Source organism: Petaurus breviceps, unplaced genomic scaffold (genome assembly GCF_028583685.1).
Source record: "Petaurus breviceps papuanus isolate PSGF00001 unplaced genomic scaffold, PetGlider_PUasm1.0 186, whole genome shotgun sequence".
In the NCBI taxonomy this organism is placed as follows: Eukaryota; Metazoa; Chordata; class Mammalia; order Diprotodontia; family Petauridae; genus Petaurus; species Petaurus breviceps.
This window is the reverse complement of record NW_027185798.1, coordinates 31,852,334-31,870,186: the sequence shown is the minus strand read 5'-3', so window position 1 is coordinate 31,870,186 and position 17,853 is coordinate 31,852,334. Positions and strand designations below refer to the sequence as shown.

At 41.0% G+C, this 17,853-nt stretch overlaps 2 protein-coding genes across 6 annotated transcripts in view; both read left to right on the top strand.

Annotated features, from left to right (window-relative positions):
* The window catches only part of BNIPL (BCL2 interacting protein like), a 479,949-nt gene that overhangs the window by 324,142 nt on the left and 137,954 nt on the right, over positions 1-17,853 (top strand). The window lies entirely within an intron of this gene.
* Positions 1,543-17,853, top strand: part of SETDB1 (SET domain bifurcated histone lysine methyltransferase 1) — a 27,050-nt gene continuing 10,739 nt past the window's right edge. For 4 of the 5 annotated variants that reach the window (XM_069090051.1, XM_069090050.1, XM_069090049.1 and 1 more), the window contains exons 1-9: positions 1,544-1,792; positions 3,534-3,808; positions 5,020-5,171; positions 9,596-9,630; positions 10,325-10,424; positions 11,712-11,837; positions 12,840-13,041; positions 16,680-16,753; positions 17,556-17,746. In XM_069090051.1, the coding sequence (XP_068946152.1) occupies positions 3,546-3,808; positions 5,020-5,171; positions 9,596-9,630; positions 10,325-10,424; positions 11,712-11,837; positions 12,840-13,041; positions 16,680-16,753; positions 17,556-17,746 (1,143 nt within the window). In that variant the 5' untranslated portion in view covers positions 1,544-1,792; positions 3,534-3,545. Of the gene's footprint in view, positions 1,898-3,533; positions 3,809-5,019; positions 5,172-9,595; positions 9,631-10,324; positions 10,425-11,711; positions 11,838-12,839; positions 13,042-16,679; positions 16,754-17,555; positions 17,747-17,853 lie in introns of all 5 variants that reach the window. The other variant, XM_069090048.1, reaches the window with a different exon arrangement.

Sequence of the window (17,853 nt, the reverse complement as noted above, 5' to 3'; positions counted from 1 at the left end):
AGGTGTGTTTATATGGAAAAATATGTTCAAAGAAGTCTTATCCTTCAACTTTGAGATCAGGCTGTTCCTGGTTACACATTCTACACTTTTTTACAATCCATAGGATAGGGATAGAGGTTGAACCTGTGAGTTTCCTGGTATAGACAACTACTAGATGAGGAAACTCTGTTTTTCAATGCAGGTCAGTCCCTCCTCTGCAGCTGATAGCCTTAGAGACTTGTCTAGAGCATGTGTCAAACACATACATGCCCGAGAGTGCAGCCCAAACCAGCTTCAAAAGTAATTGAAAAATCTTTAATTGTAACAAGGGCTATTCGAAGGTGTAGCCTTGAGGGTATCATTTTGTGGCTCAAAGGGAGACAATTGATATCTCTAGCCTCTTCTTCCTCCACCCTTCTCCAAGGGAGATTTTAATTCTTGCCAGAAGGGGAAGCAAGAGATTTGGGGCAGAAATTTGTTCCCTCTGCTCTCCTCAGAGAGAGGGGAAGTGCCAGGCTGGAATTATGTCTATTTTCTTCTTTAAATGGGATTAGTCTAGAGCAGGCCTGTACAACTTTTGGCCCTCAGGTCCCTTGCAACAAGCCAAAGATTTGGCTAGTTGTGCAGGCCTGGGCTAGAGAATGTGGTTTTCAGGTTGAAAATAAACTTCTGTTCACTGTTTATTAATAGGAAAAGGAGGGTTTGGGTTTTATATTTAAGGCTTAACTCCCTTCCCACCAAATATCAATTCCACAATGAACACACATAGGGAGTGGTAAAGAAACCCATTTATTCAAGTCCGCAAAAATGGAAATGTGATAAAGTATACACTATAGAATATGCCGCGTGCCTCAGCTAATGTCAGGACCAATTAAACTCAGCTAGGACAGACTGGTATTACTGACACCTTTCCCTTTCCTCCCTACCCCAAGGCTTCTACTGAGCAACTGGCCTTTTAAATAGATAGGATGATCAGAAAATTGGTGGAAATCTCGGCAACAGTGGCAGCCTGGTGGAAAGAAGTGGGTCAATCAATCAATCAACATTTACTAAGTGCCTACATGTGTCAGGCATACAAAAAGAGGCAAAAGGCAGTCCTGCCCTCCAGGAGCTTACAATCTAAAGGGGAGACTACGTGCACACAAATACATAGAAAGGAAGCTAGATGTAGATCAAAAGGAAATAATTCACATAGCCAAGGCTCCACGCTGTATGTGTAGTTTCACACTTGCACGGCGCTGGCTCTGCCAGGGGATGGGGAGGGTTCTAAGGGTCTGGTTCGTTGAGTCACCAGGAAGGAACCCCAGCTCTGCCATTTTCTGCCTGACTGAGCCTGAGTAAATCCCTTAGCCTCTCTGGTATCAGTTTCCTCCTCTGTAAAAAGACAAGGCCGGAATACGTGATCTCAGAGCCCATACCCCACCTTACCAATCATTCAGTAGGCAGTACCCAAGAGGCGGCGTCCCCTTTAAGACAGGCCCCGCCCATCCTCTGCTTTCCCCGCCCTTCCTCTCTAACTCTCTGCAATGTCCGCCCCCAGAAGACCCCGCCTTCTAACACGTTGGGGGGGCCGCCTCCGCCATCTAGTATCTTTGCCGAGGCGGAGGCCTAGGCTACCCCGCCGGGGTTTGAACCCGGCCGGCCGCCATCGTCGGGACCGGAAAAGCATGAGGGCCGTACATCCGGCGTCCGTCCCGCTTTGCGTTCCCCCTCTCACCACTCCTTCCCCCCGACCCCCCGCTCCAGCCTACCTTTCCCTTATCCCCTCAGCTCGGGCTTCCCTCGCAGTCCCTGCCGCTGCCGGCCCCGAGGCGTGAGTCTGAGTGGTGGGAAGGGGCTGAGGGGCGGTTGTCGGGCGATCGTGGTACGCTGGGGACCGGGGGAGGAATGGGGAGTGGAGCAGTTGGAGCCTGAAGAGGTAACTAGCAGGGACCGGGCCCTGGGGGCTGCACTCGCGCAGGGCGTGCCCAGCCCCTGGGCCGGGGGTCGGCGGGAGAGCGCGCGTGGCGAGGGGGCTGTGGGGCGGCCGGGCCCTAAGTCGGCTGGGCGGAGGAGGGAGTTGACAGGGCCCTGGGGGCCTTTTAGGGGAGGAGGGGGAGGGGGGGGGGGGGGGGGAGAGCTGGGGGGACCACGTGACTGTTTTTGCCCAAACTATTTGAAGTGTGAACCTTGTCTGGACATCAATCACCTGGAGTTCTTGACTGTCCCTACCTTTCCTGCCCCGGATGTGGCGCATCCGCAGCCCATTGGTAGGGCCAGGCTGCTTCCCGCCACCTCTCAGCAGGTTCTCTCTGTGCCCGTGGTTGCTTTTTTCAGGGAGTGCAAACTCATTTCATTGCAGGGGAGACTGGTTGCTGTGGTTAGGAAGAGGGATAAAGACGTGTGATATAATTAAAAGCCAAGCCCTAACAAGTGCTTTTTGATTAAGGGACTAATTATCAATGAAAGATGTTCAAAAAGTTACTCCTGTCCCTCCAAACGTGAAAGTTTTTCCTAAAAAGTATCATATGAGGTATATACTATTATGAAAGCTTATGGTTCAGTGTCACTTGTGTATAGAAGCATCAAATAACAAAAACGTAGTGATGCTTTTGCAAATATGTTACCATAAGCAAAGACACAAATAGCAACCTGAAGATCAAATCTCACCTTCCACCTGTGAAGACAGCTGTCCTGATGATAGCACGCTTTCTTTTCTTATTGATCTCATTGGTCACTAAAGAACTAAAACTTTAAAGAAATAGTATCTTTTTTTTGTGAAGGGAATGCATCCTTTTAATTGCATGTGGTGCTGTTTTAGTTATTCTCCTCTCCCCCCCCCCAAAAAAAAAAAAACAATTGATACACTCATGGGTTTACTTCTAGAAACTTAGAAACTGACATGAATCTTTTTTTTTTTCTGGACTCTTATACTGAGTTTCAGCTCGTCTTAACTTAGAGTCTTATAGGGTTGTCTGGGCCACTGAGAAGTTAAATGACTTGTCTCTGACCACACAGCTAGAGTATGTGCCACAGGCAAGATTTGAATTCAAGTCTTTTTGACTCCAAGGACTCCTTATCTTGACACTGCCTCTTGAAGACATGAATACTGACATGTATATACATGCTCAGAATACAGACTAAAACCATTAAAATAAGATGTGTGTATAGTCACTTAATCTCTGTTTGTCTCAGTTTCCCCAACTGTAAAATTGGGTTGATAATAACACTCACCTCACAGGATTTTGTGAGGACCAAAGGAGATAATATTTGTAAAAATGCTTAGCAAAGTGCCTAGCACTATAGAAATAGTTATTCCCTTCCCTTCTATTTCCCTAGTAAAATAGGTATTTGTGTAGGTATAGGACTATATCCCTAATGTTCTTCCATCCTCTTCAATTCCATCCTGGTTTATCAGCCAGTTACTACTATAGATCAGATACTCCTTGTGCAGGAGATAGCACAGGATCCAAAGTTAAGCATATTTGGATTATCCGAGGGTAAGGCAGCAGGGGAATGGATTTCCCAATTAACTGTGGTCATGGTTCATTTTCCTGTTTTCTTGTCCTGCCCAGAGAACCTCAGGCATGACTTCCATTCCTGGGTGTTTTGGTCTGGGCACTGCTGCAGCAGCTGGGATGGACCCTCAGGAGATTGCGGAGCTACAGCAGGCTGTGGTGGAGGAGCTGGGCATCTCCATGGAAGAACTTCGGCAACTTATTGATGAGGAACTGGAAAAGATGGACTGTGTAAAGCAGCGCAAGAAACAGCTGGCTGAGCTGGAAACCTGGGTGGTGCAGAAAGAGTCTGAGGTCGCCCATGTTGATGAGCTCTTTGATGAAGCATCCAGGTCAGGACGGAGTGGGCTGGGGAGAGGAGACATCAGCATTTTGGAAAAGCATTTACTAAGTGGCCACTCATGACCCCTTTATTAAGAGTTTGTGATCTAAGACTAGACTCACTAAAACAGATAAATATGGATAGGACATTCAGGCATGAATTCTTAAAGTAAAAGAACTTTTAGTGACCTGAAGTAACCTTCAAGTATTTCCATGTTTTATAGGTCAAGGTAAGTATATTTTAGGCATGGTGGCCTAGGGTAGCTTCATAATTCGGTGGAGATCAAAGAAGATAGATATGAAAATTTGCTTTCCATCTTTTGTGTTATTCAAGCGTCTCATTCTAGTACAGTCAGTTCCTTACTTGTAAACACTTTTTAAAAATTGTATGTATAAATAAGCAACAAGAAATTCCAAGTCCAGAGTCTTAGTTCCTGCTTCCTCCTTTCTATCCCTATTCTAGCACAGCTGCCCTTTTGTTCTCTAGTTTAGAATATCAGATTAATAACTGACCTGAGGCAGTGGCTTTCTTTAAGTGTGTGTATTATAAATAAATGATGGCATTCTAGTATCTGCTTCAGCCTCTTCCCCCTACCACACCACCCTCCCCAAGATGTTGTCCATAGCACCCTTATTGGAACACAGAACATTTTACAATAGAAATTATACATGGTGGTAAGCTATACTTAAAATAGAAATATTAATTTCCTACTTCAGACACATTATGAGTTAAATGAACTGTATTGAGAGCAACATACTGTGGTGTAAAGAGCACTGGACATGATGTCAGAAGCCCTGAGCTCCTTTCTTAGCTCTAACGTTTCATGGCTGAAAAATCTCGGGCACGTCACTTAGCTTCCAGAATATAATTTTCTTCATCTTTAAAAGGGTCATAGTAATACTTGGCCTATCTGCCTCATAGGGTCCTTGTAAAGAAAGCAGGGGATAAACTGTGAAACACTATATAACCTATAATTTTTATATGTGGGCTCTTGTGAAAACTTAAACACCATTCATAACAATATCCAGCAGTTGTATAGTTCTTTAAAGTTCACAAAGAGGTTTATATTTGATCACTGTTTCTATGGGAAAATACCTTCTGAACTACAGACAACTTACTAAAAATGAATGACCTATGTATGTCCATAACTCTTTAAGGGCCCTCCCTCTCTACTCCTCTTGCTGGCTTTGACCGTTTTCCCCATTTGTGTCCCAATGCCAGGGCAGTGACTAACTGTGAATATCTGGTAAAGGATTTCTACTCCAAACTGGGGCTGCAGTATCGAGAGAGCAGTTCTGAAGATGAAGCCTCTAAACCCACAGAAGTAATTGAGATTCCCGATGAGGATGATGATGTCCTCAGTGTTGATTCAGGTGAGGGACAGGGACTAGGACCAGGAGGTCTCAGGTTTAATGGACAACCTTGTTTATATTTGATCCTTTAACTCTATGTTTGAGCTTTCATGTGGCTTGATTATTTTCCAATTACGTAAGCATTTGTTTAGGATCTTCTCAGTTGGCCCTGTGCTAGGGTGAGAATATAAAAACAATACAAAGTATCTGTCTTCAAAGAATGTAAACTCTTACAGAGCTTCTACATGTAAGGGCCTTCATTCTATTGAAGGGATACAACCTTTAAACAACTAAGTGTGTACACGATAATTTAAGAAGGGGGAGAGCTGCTGTTATGTTGTGTGAGTGAGGGAAGCTATGAGAAAGCATAAAGAGAACAGCACCAGTAATAGAACATCATTGAGTGTTGAATTTGGAGGACAAAAAGGGGGGGGAAAGAGCAAAAATGAATTAGAAAAGCAGATAAACCAGAGTAATGTCGTGTCCTTAGGAAACAAGGGAAGAGGAAACATCTAGAAGCTTTTAACTGGAGCAGCTGTTCAGAGAGGGTGGGGAGAATGAGGGTGGACAGAAGCATGTTTGATTTTTGTATCTGAGGTGTTCATTTTCAAGAGGGAAATTTTTTTTTTTGCCTTTTGGAGGGCAAAGGTTACATGGCTAGGGTGTGTGTGTGTGTGTGTGTGTGTGTGTGTGTGTGTGTGTGTGTGAGAAATGTGCAAGTGTGACTCGGGTCCTCCTAACTCCTGGGCTGGCGCTTTACTAACTGAGCCACCTAGCCACCCGAAGAGGGAAATTTTAATAGAGTTGGGGGATGGGAACAAAACTCTTAAGGGGTTTAATCACTTCATTAGGAAGTCGAGGTAATGATTTCAGACCCTTCAGAAGGTTTAAAAGTAAGTTTAAGAGTAAAGATGTAATTAGGCAGTCAGAAATGATGAATATGAAGAATTCATAGAAACATAGATTTCTCTCATTCCATAAGCATTCATTAAGCACCTGCTGTGTGTCAAGCATTGCATTGAGCACTGAGGACAAAAACACCAAAGTGAGACAGTTCTTGCCCTCACAGAGCTTACCCTCTAACATTCTTGTATGAGCAGATGCAGAATGAACTAAATGTAATTAATGACTACAGTGACATAAACCAATATAATGCTAGAAGGGACCTGAACTTTAAGTAATCATAATGGCCCATCTCAGAACGGGTGATGAAATCTACATCCTCCTGGCAGATGCAGGGTGGACAAATGGCACAGAACGTTTCATACATTGGCAGAAAAAGTAACTGTCTTAGTTGTGTTTGCATAATAGTTTTTCTTTGTTACAAGGGTGGGTCATATCCAGAAATGACCAAAACATAAAAGCAAAAGGTATAAATAACAATTTTTATTTTATTTTAACATTTTAAAAATTGGAGGTTGGGGGAAGAGGAGATGATACTAGTAGTTTTTGGTAGCAACATCAAGGAAATTTATTTTAAGAATAAGGGAAAGCTAAGCTTCTTTGTGGGTGAAAGTGAAAGAAACTGAAACTGAAGGAGAAATACAGGAGTCATTTGATAGGGTAAGATCCAGGAAAATTCAGCAAGAGTTGGGTTTAATAGAGGTGGAAGTGTTAACCTCTGAAGATGAGAGGGATTCTTTATGCTCTGATACAGGAGAGAGAGGAAGAAGAGATCAGTAAAGATATAAAGAAATTTTGAGGTAGAGAAGAGATAAGTTGAGGGAGTAGCTGTTGATTAATTCCTAAGGAGAGGTATGGACATTGAGCATTGTCGGAGTTCAGAGAAAAACGTTATCATTTCCAGCTGGAGTGGTAGGAAATGCTTCATGGAAGTAGGAGTTGTTCCACCTTGAAGGGTGAGTAGTATTTGGACAGGTATGGAGAAAACAAAAGAGGCCATTTTAGGTCAGGAAAATATTGTGAGTGAAGACTAAAACTTAGGAAAGCAAGTGGGAGTCAGAATAAAACCATTTGTGTGAAGCAAATGATTCATGTAGCAGGCAGTAGTGAAAGAGACAGCACCACATACTTGAGGATTGACACAAGGACCCTTTTTGATAAGTGGTATCTGAAGCAAATAGAAAATTGGCCAAGATTAAGGGTTCAATCTGTGGTCCTGGAACAGATTTTTGTATGAAGAAGATTGACATGGCACCATTGCCACCAAGAAGTTTCTCTCTGCTCACATTTCTCAGAACCTTGTTCCTAAACGTCCCTTTCACATTTAGCCCCCTTTCCCTTGTTTTCAAGTTACTTGTATACTTGTTCTTCCCCTCAGATCGTAAGGTCTTTGAGAGTAGGGCCTGTGATGTATCCACCTAGCATATGCTAGGCACCAGATAAATGTTTGCATTTCAATGATTTGACAATTAGCTCTATATTAGAACCAATCCCAAAGAAACAGAAAAGAGAAGACCCTGAATAATCATTACATCTGTATCTTGGTTTTATGTGCTAATCTAGAACTTTACCTTTCCTTTAAGGTTCTATTCTTCAGAGTCCTCATCAGGAATCTTTATCTTTCAAGAACTGAGATACAGTCTAAAAAATCCTAAATGGGAAGCATTTATTAAGCATTATATCATGTACCAGACATTGTGTTAAACTTAGGATACAAAGAAAAAGGGAAATTGGTCCCTGGCATCTGGTTTACATTATGATGGAGGAAACAACATATACATAATTAGGTATATATAAAATACATACAAGGCACATCCTTCTTTGTAGGTGGGACTGTCAACCTTCTGATTTTAACCACACCCTCCCCCCCATCCTGTAACATTGTTGGACAGCAGCTCAGTAACTATTAACTATTAAGTGCTTACTATGCATTTTGCAGGGCACTGGAGAAGATTCAAAGGTAGGACATTGTCCTCCAGTGAACTTACAATCTAATAGGTTGGAACACATGTATATAAATATACAATACTATGACATTAATGTGCAATCTGTAGGTCAGAATAGAAAATAATAAGAGAGAAAAAGTGCTTTTGGAGATTGGAGGAAGAAAAAAGTCATTTCCCAACTGGGGAATCATTGAAAAATTGTCAGAAATGGCGTCATTTTCTCTGGAACATGGTAGAATAGAAAGAGTGGAGGATTTGCATTCAGAGGACCCCAATTTTGCCACTTTATTACTTGAGTGATGTGAGGTAAGTTACATAACCTTCTTGGGCTTCATTTTATCACTTATAAAATGAGATGGTCACTAAGTCTGTTTAGCTCTAAATCTGTGATCTTATAACCCTAAATTGGATAGGGTTTCAATAGGTGAAGATATGTTAAAAGCAAAAGCCTGAGGGAAGAACGTTTTAGACACAAACAGGAAATTAGGAATAGTCTTTTCTAGCTGGAACATAGTACACATGGACAGGAGTAGTAAGTAATATGTAATAAAGCTGGATAGGCAACAAGTTGTGAAGGACCCTTAATCCCTGGTGGAAGGAGTTAAAATCACTTGATAGACAATAGGGAGCTGTTGTCTCCACTAAAGCCCTTCTCCAGAACCTGGCATGGGAGTGACCCAGGATTCTCAAAGGGATTTTGATCTGTATTAGTGGAAAGAGAACCTACCACAACTTGATTTCTGAAATACTAACCCAAGTAAGAGAAGTACTGAAGGGTTTTGAGTGGAGGAGTGATATCAGAGCTGTGCATTAGGAAGGTAAAGTGAGGAGAGGCCTGTAAGTTAGGGGCCCTTTGCAGTAGCTCAGGTAGTTACTAATAAGAGTTTATGACAAGTTGGCAATGATAAAAATAGAAAAGGGGGCAGATCCATAACTATTTTGAAAGTAGAATTAGCACAACTTGGTAATTGTTTGGTAGTAAGGGAAGAGTCAGCGATGACACTGACATTTTGAGGTGAGGTAACTGGGTGAGTTACTGTTGACAGAAATAGACAGGACAGATGAGTCAATTTGAAGGGAAAGATGTTTTCTGTTTCTCATATGTTGAGTTTGAGGTACTTTCAGTAACTTTAGATAGTGATGTCTAGTAGGGATTTGGGAAGAGGACAGGACTGGAGGTGTCAGTTGGGGATCTTCTGAGTTGAAAGGATAGGAGGAGTCATGGGAGTAAATGAGATTGTAAAAATTGAAGAAGACCCAAGAAAAAGCCTTTTGGAAGATGCTAAGAGCTTGAAAGGAGGAGAAACCAGAAAAGGATTGGTCAGAACATGAGGAGAACCAGAAAGTAATCACCTCCCAGAATCCAGCAGGTGAGAATCTTGGGGAGGATGGTATGCTTAGCAATGTCACATGTTCTGACTGTGAAGAATGACAAAGGAGGATACAGTGAGCAAGGAGGTGTTTGGTGACCTTTAGTAGCAAAGGTTCTCAAACAGTGTCAAGGGTGAAAATTGCATTGCAAGTGGGTGATTAGGCTTAGTTTTTTATTTATAGAAAATGTAATTATAAGGGTATCTTTTTCTCTTAAACCCTCAGGTGACGCAGGCTGTAGGAACCCAAAGGACCAGAAGGTGAGTTAACTAAGAGAGTAAGAGGCAAGACGATTAAAGAAGCTGTAGGATGGAGTCACTCAGCAACATTTGAGTGCCTGCTATTTGTGGAGACCTGTTTCAGACACCTGAGAAGACAAAAGAAGCTCTTGATGCTAAGAATTGGGTAGACAGCAATCACACCCATGGAAATGACCAAAAAAGGCTTACAAATAAACATTATGTAAATAAGTTAGATGTACAAGTGCAGGATAGTCCACAAGAATTTAAGTGCTTACTACAAAGAAAGGCAAAAACATAATCATGCCCTCAAGGAACCTCCATTCTAATATGATGGGGATAATATAATAGCATGCACATAGCTATATAAGATAGAGAGTACCTGGAAGGTGTTCTTGGAAGTACAAGCAGTATAAGGAGCTGGGAAAGGCTCTCTGGCAGTGTGGGCTTTGAGCTCGGTCTTGAAGGAAGTGAGGGGTCAGAGATAGATGCAGATATAAAGAGGGAGGAGAGTCAAACAAGGTAAATCAGGGAAAGTTTCCTAGAAGAACTGAATTTTGAGCCAGGTAAGGAAGTAGAAGCCTGTCCTGCCAAGAAGCTGGCCATCCTGTTGACTCACTACAGCTCAGTCTGTTTGAAAGGCAAGCTAGTTCTGCACATGGAGAGAAGACATACTCATTCAAAACTTTTTGCTTTTCCAAACTTTGTCCTACAGCTCCGAGAAGCTATGGCTGCCCTGAGGAAGTCAGCCCAAGATGTCCAAAAGTTCATGGATGCTGTCAACAAGAAGACTAGTTCTCAGGATCTGAACAAAGGTCAGACTCATGAGATGCTGAAGAAAGCCATGCAAAGACTGCCCTCTAGCTGGTGTCATCCTCCCTCTTCGGAGCCTTGGCTGTGTTGGTAGCATGACAGTTGTTTGTGATCTACTAAAAACCAGCATTTTTTATTGGCATTAACTAAAGTTCTCTGTCTCACAATCCAGTCCAGCTTATTTTCTATAGTTACTTTTGAGTCTTGGTTGCCTCGGCACTGTTTCTGGAATATAGTGGCTCACTGAGATCCATGAGTTTTCCCTTTATTCACCTCCTGCAACTTGACCTTAGGCTGTTTTACAAAGCCTGGAAACCTTCCCCAGTGTAGAGGTGAACAGGAAAAAACCACCGTTGACTCCTCTTAGCCAAGAAGACATGAAGCACTTTTAGATGAGGATTTGAGATTATTTGTAGGTTTTGACTTTATGCTCCCTCCAGGTGGCTTTGGTAATCGTGGGGTTTGCTCTCTACCGTGTTTCCCCGATAATAAGACCTATTGAGATTGCTACTGTAGTGAAGGTGATCCCCTGCGCTACATTACGGTACCCTTTGTATGCACCGTTCCCCCCCCCTCCCCCCCGTGAAACGCACGCTGCACTCCGAGCTGCATCCAATCAGAGCTGCAGCAGTGAGCACATCATCCTGTTCTTCCCCAGTGATTTGATTATTGAATAAAGGTACATTTTTTTGTTCACATTTACCTGTTTATTAAAATGGCTGTCAATGTTCATTAAAATAAGCCCTCCCCTGAAAATAAGCCCTCTGGTGTTTTTCTGTCCAAAAAAATATAATAAGACAGTGTCTTATTATCGGGGAAACACGGTAGAACCCCTTTCGTAATCTGATGAGACCTGTGGAGCCCAGAATAATATTTTTGAATACATAAAAATGCATAACATTATAAAGGAAATTGATTCTGTTGAAATAAAGATGTCATTTTTTTCCCCATTTCCATGACTTCCTGAAAATCTATCCATGGGCCCAAGGGCAGGATTCTCCTACTCCTTTCCCTTCTTCATACCTCACCCCAAAGATGACATATCTAGCAGTCTGGTGTGGTAGTGTCTGCAAGACATGGAATCAGGAGGACCTGATTTTGAATCCCCTCATACTTAATAGCTGTAGATGACTTATTTCGCTTCTGAGCCTATTTCCTCATCTGTCTTGTGAAAATAATAGCACTAACTTTACAGGTTGTTGTGAGCTTCAAATGAGATCAAAGATCTTTTAAGACTTAAAAGTGCTGTATGAATGTTATTTTTCATTGTTGCAATGCTTCTTCCTTAGGAGCCTTGGGTCAAGTGCCTGTTGAGTTGAGTAAGGATGGTGACCTAGTTGTCAGCATGAGAATCCTTGGCAAGAAAAGGACCAAGACATGGCACAAGGGAACCCTCATTGCCATCCAGACAGTTGGTATGTACCGCCCAGGGGGAAAGTCAGTGGTACGAGGAGGCATCTGGGCATCGGGGCCCTTACTTAGATAGTCAGCTCCTGTGCCTCAGAAGCATCATTTGATCCTCTTTTTAGTGACCTACAGGGTCTCCTAGTTGCTATTCCCATCAAATTTAAGCATCTAATTATGGTCTTCCAGACACTCACCAACCAATGAACTCTCTTGACCAGCTTTTTTTCTGCTTCAGATGATTTGTCTGCTGTTACAAAACCTGCCTTCTGTGTTCCCTAAGCTTTCATTTGGGTCCTACTTCTTGAATGTCATTCCACTTTAGGAGACTTTGCCTCTCTGCAAATTCTGATTCTTCCATGCATTTTTCTTATCTCTCTAGTATCCAGTCAAAACAGATCACCATGGTTATTTGACTTTCTTGTGCCCTACATGTGTTCTCTCTTCCCATTTAAACTGTTGCACTCCTTTAGGCAGGAGCTGTTTCCCCCTTTAGTGGTAGAAGCCCTAGAATGTAAGGCTTATCTCTTCTCTTTTTCTATGTCTCTGTCTAGAAGTAAGCACAGGACTGTGGGTGTAAGGAATTAGCATAGTGACGTGTGGCGGAAAGAGTGTTGGTTGAATTTGGAGTCAGAGGACTTCAGCCCAAATGTGGTCTTTTCCCCTTACTGCTTGTGAGGCTTAGGAAAGTCACTTCATCTGATTAGGTCTCAGTTTGGGGGGGGTTTGGGAGGGTTGCTTTTTAAAGGGGGATGACAGGGCAATTGGGGTTAAGTGACTTGGCCAAGATCACATGAGTGGTAAGTGGTAAGTGTCTGAGGCCAGATTTGAACTGAGGTCCTCCTGATTCCAGGGGCAGTGCTCTATTCACTGTGCCACCTAGCTGCCCCTGGGGTTTTTTTTTAATGTATAAAATGAGAGGGATGTATGAAGTGATCTCTAAGGCCCCTCTGAGCTCTTTTTCTATGATTTGTGAATTGACATTTATACTGATGCCTTTTTTCCTTACTTAGGGGCTGGAAGGAAGTTCAAAGTCAAATTTGACAACAAAGGGAAGAGCCTGTTGTCTGGGAACCATATTGCCTATGACTATCACCCTCCAGCAGACAAGTTGTATGTAGGCAGCCGTGTGGTGGCCAAGTATAAGGATGGAAATCAGGTCTGGCTCTATGCTGGCATCGTGGCTGAGACTCCAAATGTCAAAAACAAGCTCAGGTACTGGGATGGGATTATAGGAAGAGATTCAGCTGGAAGACTAGCAGCTGACACATCCTCTAAGAAATTTCCAGCTCTCAGAAATGGCTACATTCTCAATTTTGTCTTTGATTCTTATTATAAATCTTCCAGCCTCTGGATATTGTTCCCAAAGACTAGCCAGCCTGTTTTTCATCTGAGAGTTTATAGGGATGATTCTCCCCCTTCTCCCTAACTCCTATTTGATTTTGTCTTTCAAACATTAGAAAAAGAAAATACGAAGTAGAAACCCACAGAAACTCAAAGCTAAAAAAAAATTTGTATAAAAACCAATGAAATAGGGGCAGCTAGGTGGCGCAGTGAGTAAAGCACCATCCCCGGAGTCGGGAGAACCTGAGTTTGGTTCTGGCCTCAGACACTTAACACCCACACACAAAAAAAAACTAGCCATGTAACCTTGGGCATACTTAACCCCAATTGCCTGCCAAAAGGCAAAAAAACAACAACAATGAAATAGATGACCATTAGCTAATTTGATTTAAAAAAATGAAAGAAGAAAATCAAATTACCAATATCAGAAATGAAAAATAAAGGATAAAAGAAATTTTGTTTCCAACTCTATGCCAATAAAACCAACTACTTAAAGGAAGTAGATGAACATTTACAAAGATATAAAATACCCAGGTTAACAGAACAAGAAATAGAGAATTTAAACCCAGTCTTGGGAAAAGAAAGTGAATAAGCCATAAATGAACTTGCAAAGAAAAACCCCCAGGACCAAATGGATTTACAAGTGAACTCTATCAAGCATTTAAAGAACAATTCCTTCTAATATTTTCAAACTTTGCAAAAATAGCAAAGGATGTGATCATGCTAAATTCCTTCTATGACATAAATATGATCTTGATAGCTAAACTAAGAAGAGTCAAAACAAGTGATAGAAAATTGTGGACCAGTGCCTTTAATTAGCATTAATGAAAAAAAGTAAAGTATTAACAAAGAGGCTACAGCAACACATGACAAAAGGTTATACACAATAACCAGGTTGTATTTATACCAGGAAAGAAGAATTGGTTTAATATTAAGAAAACTATAATTGCAATTGACCAGGATAATAACAGAGCAACCAAATCAAATTAAATCAATAGATGCCAAAAAAGCTTTTGACAAAAACAAAAAAGCACCCATTTCTGCTGAAAACTCTAGAAGACATAGAGACAAAAGAATTTTGCTTAACATGGTGAATAGTGTGACCAAGAACCAGCATTATTATATAATGGATATAAACTAGAGACCTTTCTAGTAAGACTGGGGGTGAGGCAAGGATGGCATACATCACCACTTCTGTTTAACATCATGCTAGAAGTGATGACTGTAGCAAGAAGGCAAGAAAAGGAAACTGAGAAAATAAGCATCACTGAAGAAGAAATGAGATGACCATTTTTGCAGATAAGATGGTACACTTTTAAGATCCCTAGTGAGTCAACTGAAAATTAACCGAAACAATAACTTCAGCAAAGTCACAGGGTATAAAATAAATCTATATAAATGTTCAGCATTTCTGTATAATACTGATGAAATCAAACAGGGAGAAATTCCATTTAGAATAACTCCAGAATATATAAAATACTTGACTATCTACTAACTACAATAGATAAAAGAACTATGTGAACACAGCTATAAAACACTTATTTGCAGATATAAAGACAAACCTACATGATTGGAGAAATAGTAATTGTTCATTGGTAGGATAAGCCAATATAATAAAAATGACACTACTATCTAAATTAGTTTATTTACTCTGGCCCATGCTAGTCAACTACCAAATGATTACAGTATAGTTCCAGAAAAAATAATAATGAAATTAACATGGAGGAAAAAAAGGTCAAGAATCTCAAGGGAAATCAAATATGAGAATGGAAAGGATGTGGATGTAGTAGTAGCAGTTCTCAAATTATCTGACCAAGCAGTAATTATTGAAACAATCTGTACCGGCTAAAAATATTTATCAATGGAACAAATTAAGAATATAATCTGTAGAAGTAAACAAATCTTGTAGCTTAGTGTTCAGTAAACTCAAAGACCATGATCCTTAAGGACTCACTGTCTGAAAAAATAGTTGGGAAAATCACATAGTAGTTTGACAGAAATTAGGTTTGGACCAACACCTCACACCCTTTACAAAGATAACTGCCAAATACATACATGACCACAGTATAAAAGGTCACATCATAAACAGATTACCTGTTAGATCTCTGGATAAAGGAAAGGTTCACAGCCAATCAAAGGATAGAAAGGATCACAGAAAATAAAATGGACTCATTTGATTTTTAAAATTAGTTTTTGCCAATCAAATCCATTACAACTAAGATTAGAAGAGAAAATGGGAAAAATACTTACAAGTTCCTCTAATGGAAGTCTCATTTCCAAAACAGACAAGGAACTGATTCATATTTATAAGAATAAGAGCCATTAATTAACTAATGGTTGGAAGACTTGAATAGACAGTTCTCAATGAAAGAAATCCAAGCTATCTGAAGCCATACGAAAAAAATGCTCAGATTTACTAACAGAAAAATATAAATCCAAGCAATTCTGAGTTTTCACATCATACCCATCAGATAACAAAGCTAACAAAAAAAGAAGATGACAGATGTTGATGGGGCTGCATGAGAATAAGCACACTGGTGCACTGTTAGCTATGAGTCTAATTTCATCCCTTCTAGAAAGCAATTTGGAATTAGGCCTAAAAAGTTACTAGATTGTGCATAACCTTCTTGACCTAGTGATACCACTAGTAGGTCTATAGCCCAAAGAGATAAAAGGAGAAGGAAAAGATCTTATATGTACAAAAATATTTATGACAACTCTTTGTAGTGGCAAAGAACTGGAAACGAAGGGGATGTCCATCAGTTGGAATGGTTGAACAAATTATGCTATAAAAATGTAATGGAATACTAGTGTGTTATAAGAAGTGAAAAAAGGCCATGTCAGAAACCTGGTAAGACATATATGAATTGTTGCAGGGTGAAGTGACCAGAACGAAGACAAAAGTTTAGTCTATGATATCGATATTGTTAAAGTAAACAATTCTGAAAGACTTCACTCTGCTTAGTGCATTGACCAAACATAATTCCAGAGAATCCTATCTCCCTCATGACAGAAAGTCAATGTTTAAATGTCCAGATTGAAAAGCATATTGTCAGATGTGACCAGTATGGGATTTTGTTTAGCACGTCTGTTCTTATATGAGACTAGGATTTGTTTGTTTTCTTTTTTTCCAGTGGAGGGTAAGGTAGAAGGGGAAAACATAAGTGCTTGAGGATTGAAAAAATATTTTTAAAAAATTAGGAATCTAGAGAAGGCAGCCCACCAGAGACTGGTTAATTACACTGGATCTAGTAAACCAAAGAGAACAAATAACCTTTGATTAGAAATGCAGAGATGTAGAATAGCTTTAAAGAAAAACTCAGCCACTGGGGTGTGAGGAAAGCCTGAGAACAGGGAAGGATGTGGGCTGCAGTATCTCTCCACAGAGAGCAAAAGAAGCTTCATTTTTGGGCTGGAAGAGTAGAGGCAACTAGGGAGTAATCTGCCAGATGTGTGAAGGACCCCTGTCTCCTGAGCGGACTTGTTTCACTGTCACATTTTATTTTTAGGTTCCTCATCTTTTTTGATGACGGCTACGCATCCTATGTCACTCAGTCTGAGCTCTATCCCATTTGCAGACCATGTGAGTTTCCCCTTCCCACCTTGTATACCCTCTATTAAGAGACATAGATGATATGCCTCTTTTTTCATGGCCTATTGTGGCCTCGTGATTCCATTCTAACCCTAGGAAACACATATTGGGTGCCAGAATCTTGGTGATGCCCCTTGTGGAGGGGGGTGTCATTTGCTAGATTCTAGAACCCTGTCTTCATAGCCAAAGTATTAGAAATTTCTGACACTGCACTATTTAGACTGATCCATGTTTTGAGGGTGACTTCCAAATATGTTATTTTGATCCTCATTCTTCCCTGATGTTGCACCTGGGCATGAGAAAGAAGATGCTAAATGGTTGATTTATAATATCCTAAATGTGTGGATATGCCCGAGGAAAAGACTTTCCAGGGAACAACCAGTGTTCCAATCCAGATATGTTTGGTTGCATACATTTGTATTCAGAGACCCTTAAAAGACTGATGTAAGTGTGTGCCTATTTTTTTATTCCATTTGGGCCAGTGTTCTTTTCTTGGATTTGCCACCTGACTTCTTTTAAACTCCTTAACAAGTCATCAATAGAATTTTCCTGAGAGTCCATATTTAGGTGTCTGATGTGAGTGAGGAATATGTGTACGTGATTTGCATGTTTTTTGCACACATGAGATTTGCATATGCTTACACGTGCTTTAATCTGTCCTTAGTTTTCTGGTTAGTCTTGTTATGTCCCTTGAAATCGTAATTTCTTTATATTCTTTTTCCCTCCTAACTTAGAGAATCCCAGTTCTCCTTTCTTCACGTATCTCTAACAAGACTTTTTTCCTTCTGAACAGTGAAGAAGACATGGGAGGACATTGAGGACATTTCATGCCGAGACTTCATCGAAGAATATATCACTGCCTACCCCAACCGTCCCATGGTGCTCCTGAAAAGTGGGCAGCTCATAAAGACTGAATGGGAAGGCACTTGGTGGAAGTCCCGGGTAGAAGAGGTGGATGGGAGTCTTGTCAAGATCCTGTTCCTGGTATGGTCTCTTCCTTGGGCTGTGGGGAGGAGACTAAACGTCAGAGTAGCTGTGTAAGAGAAGTTAATGAGGGTTAGTTTGTATCCCACAGTGTCCTCTCTCTTCCT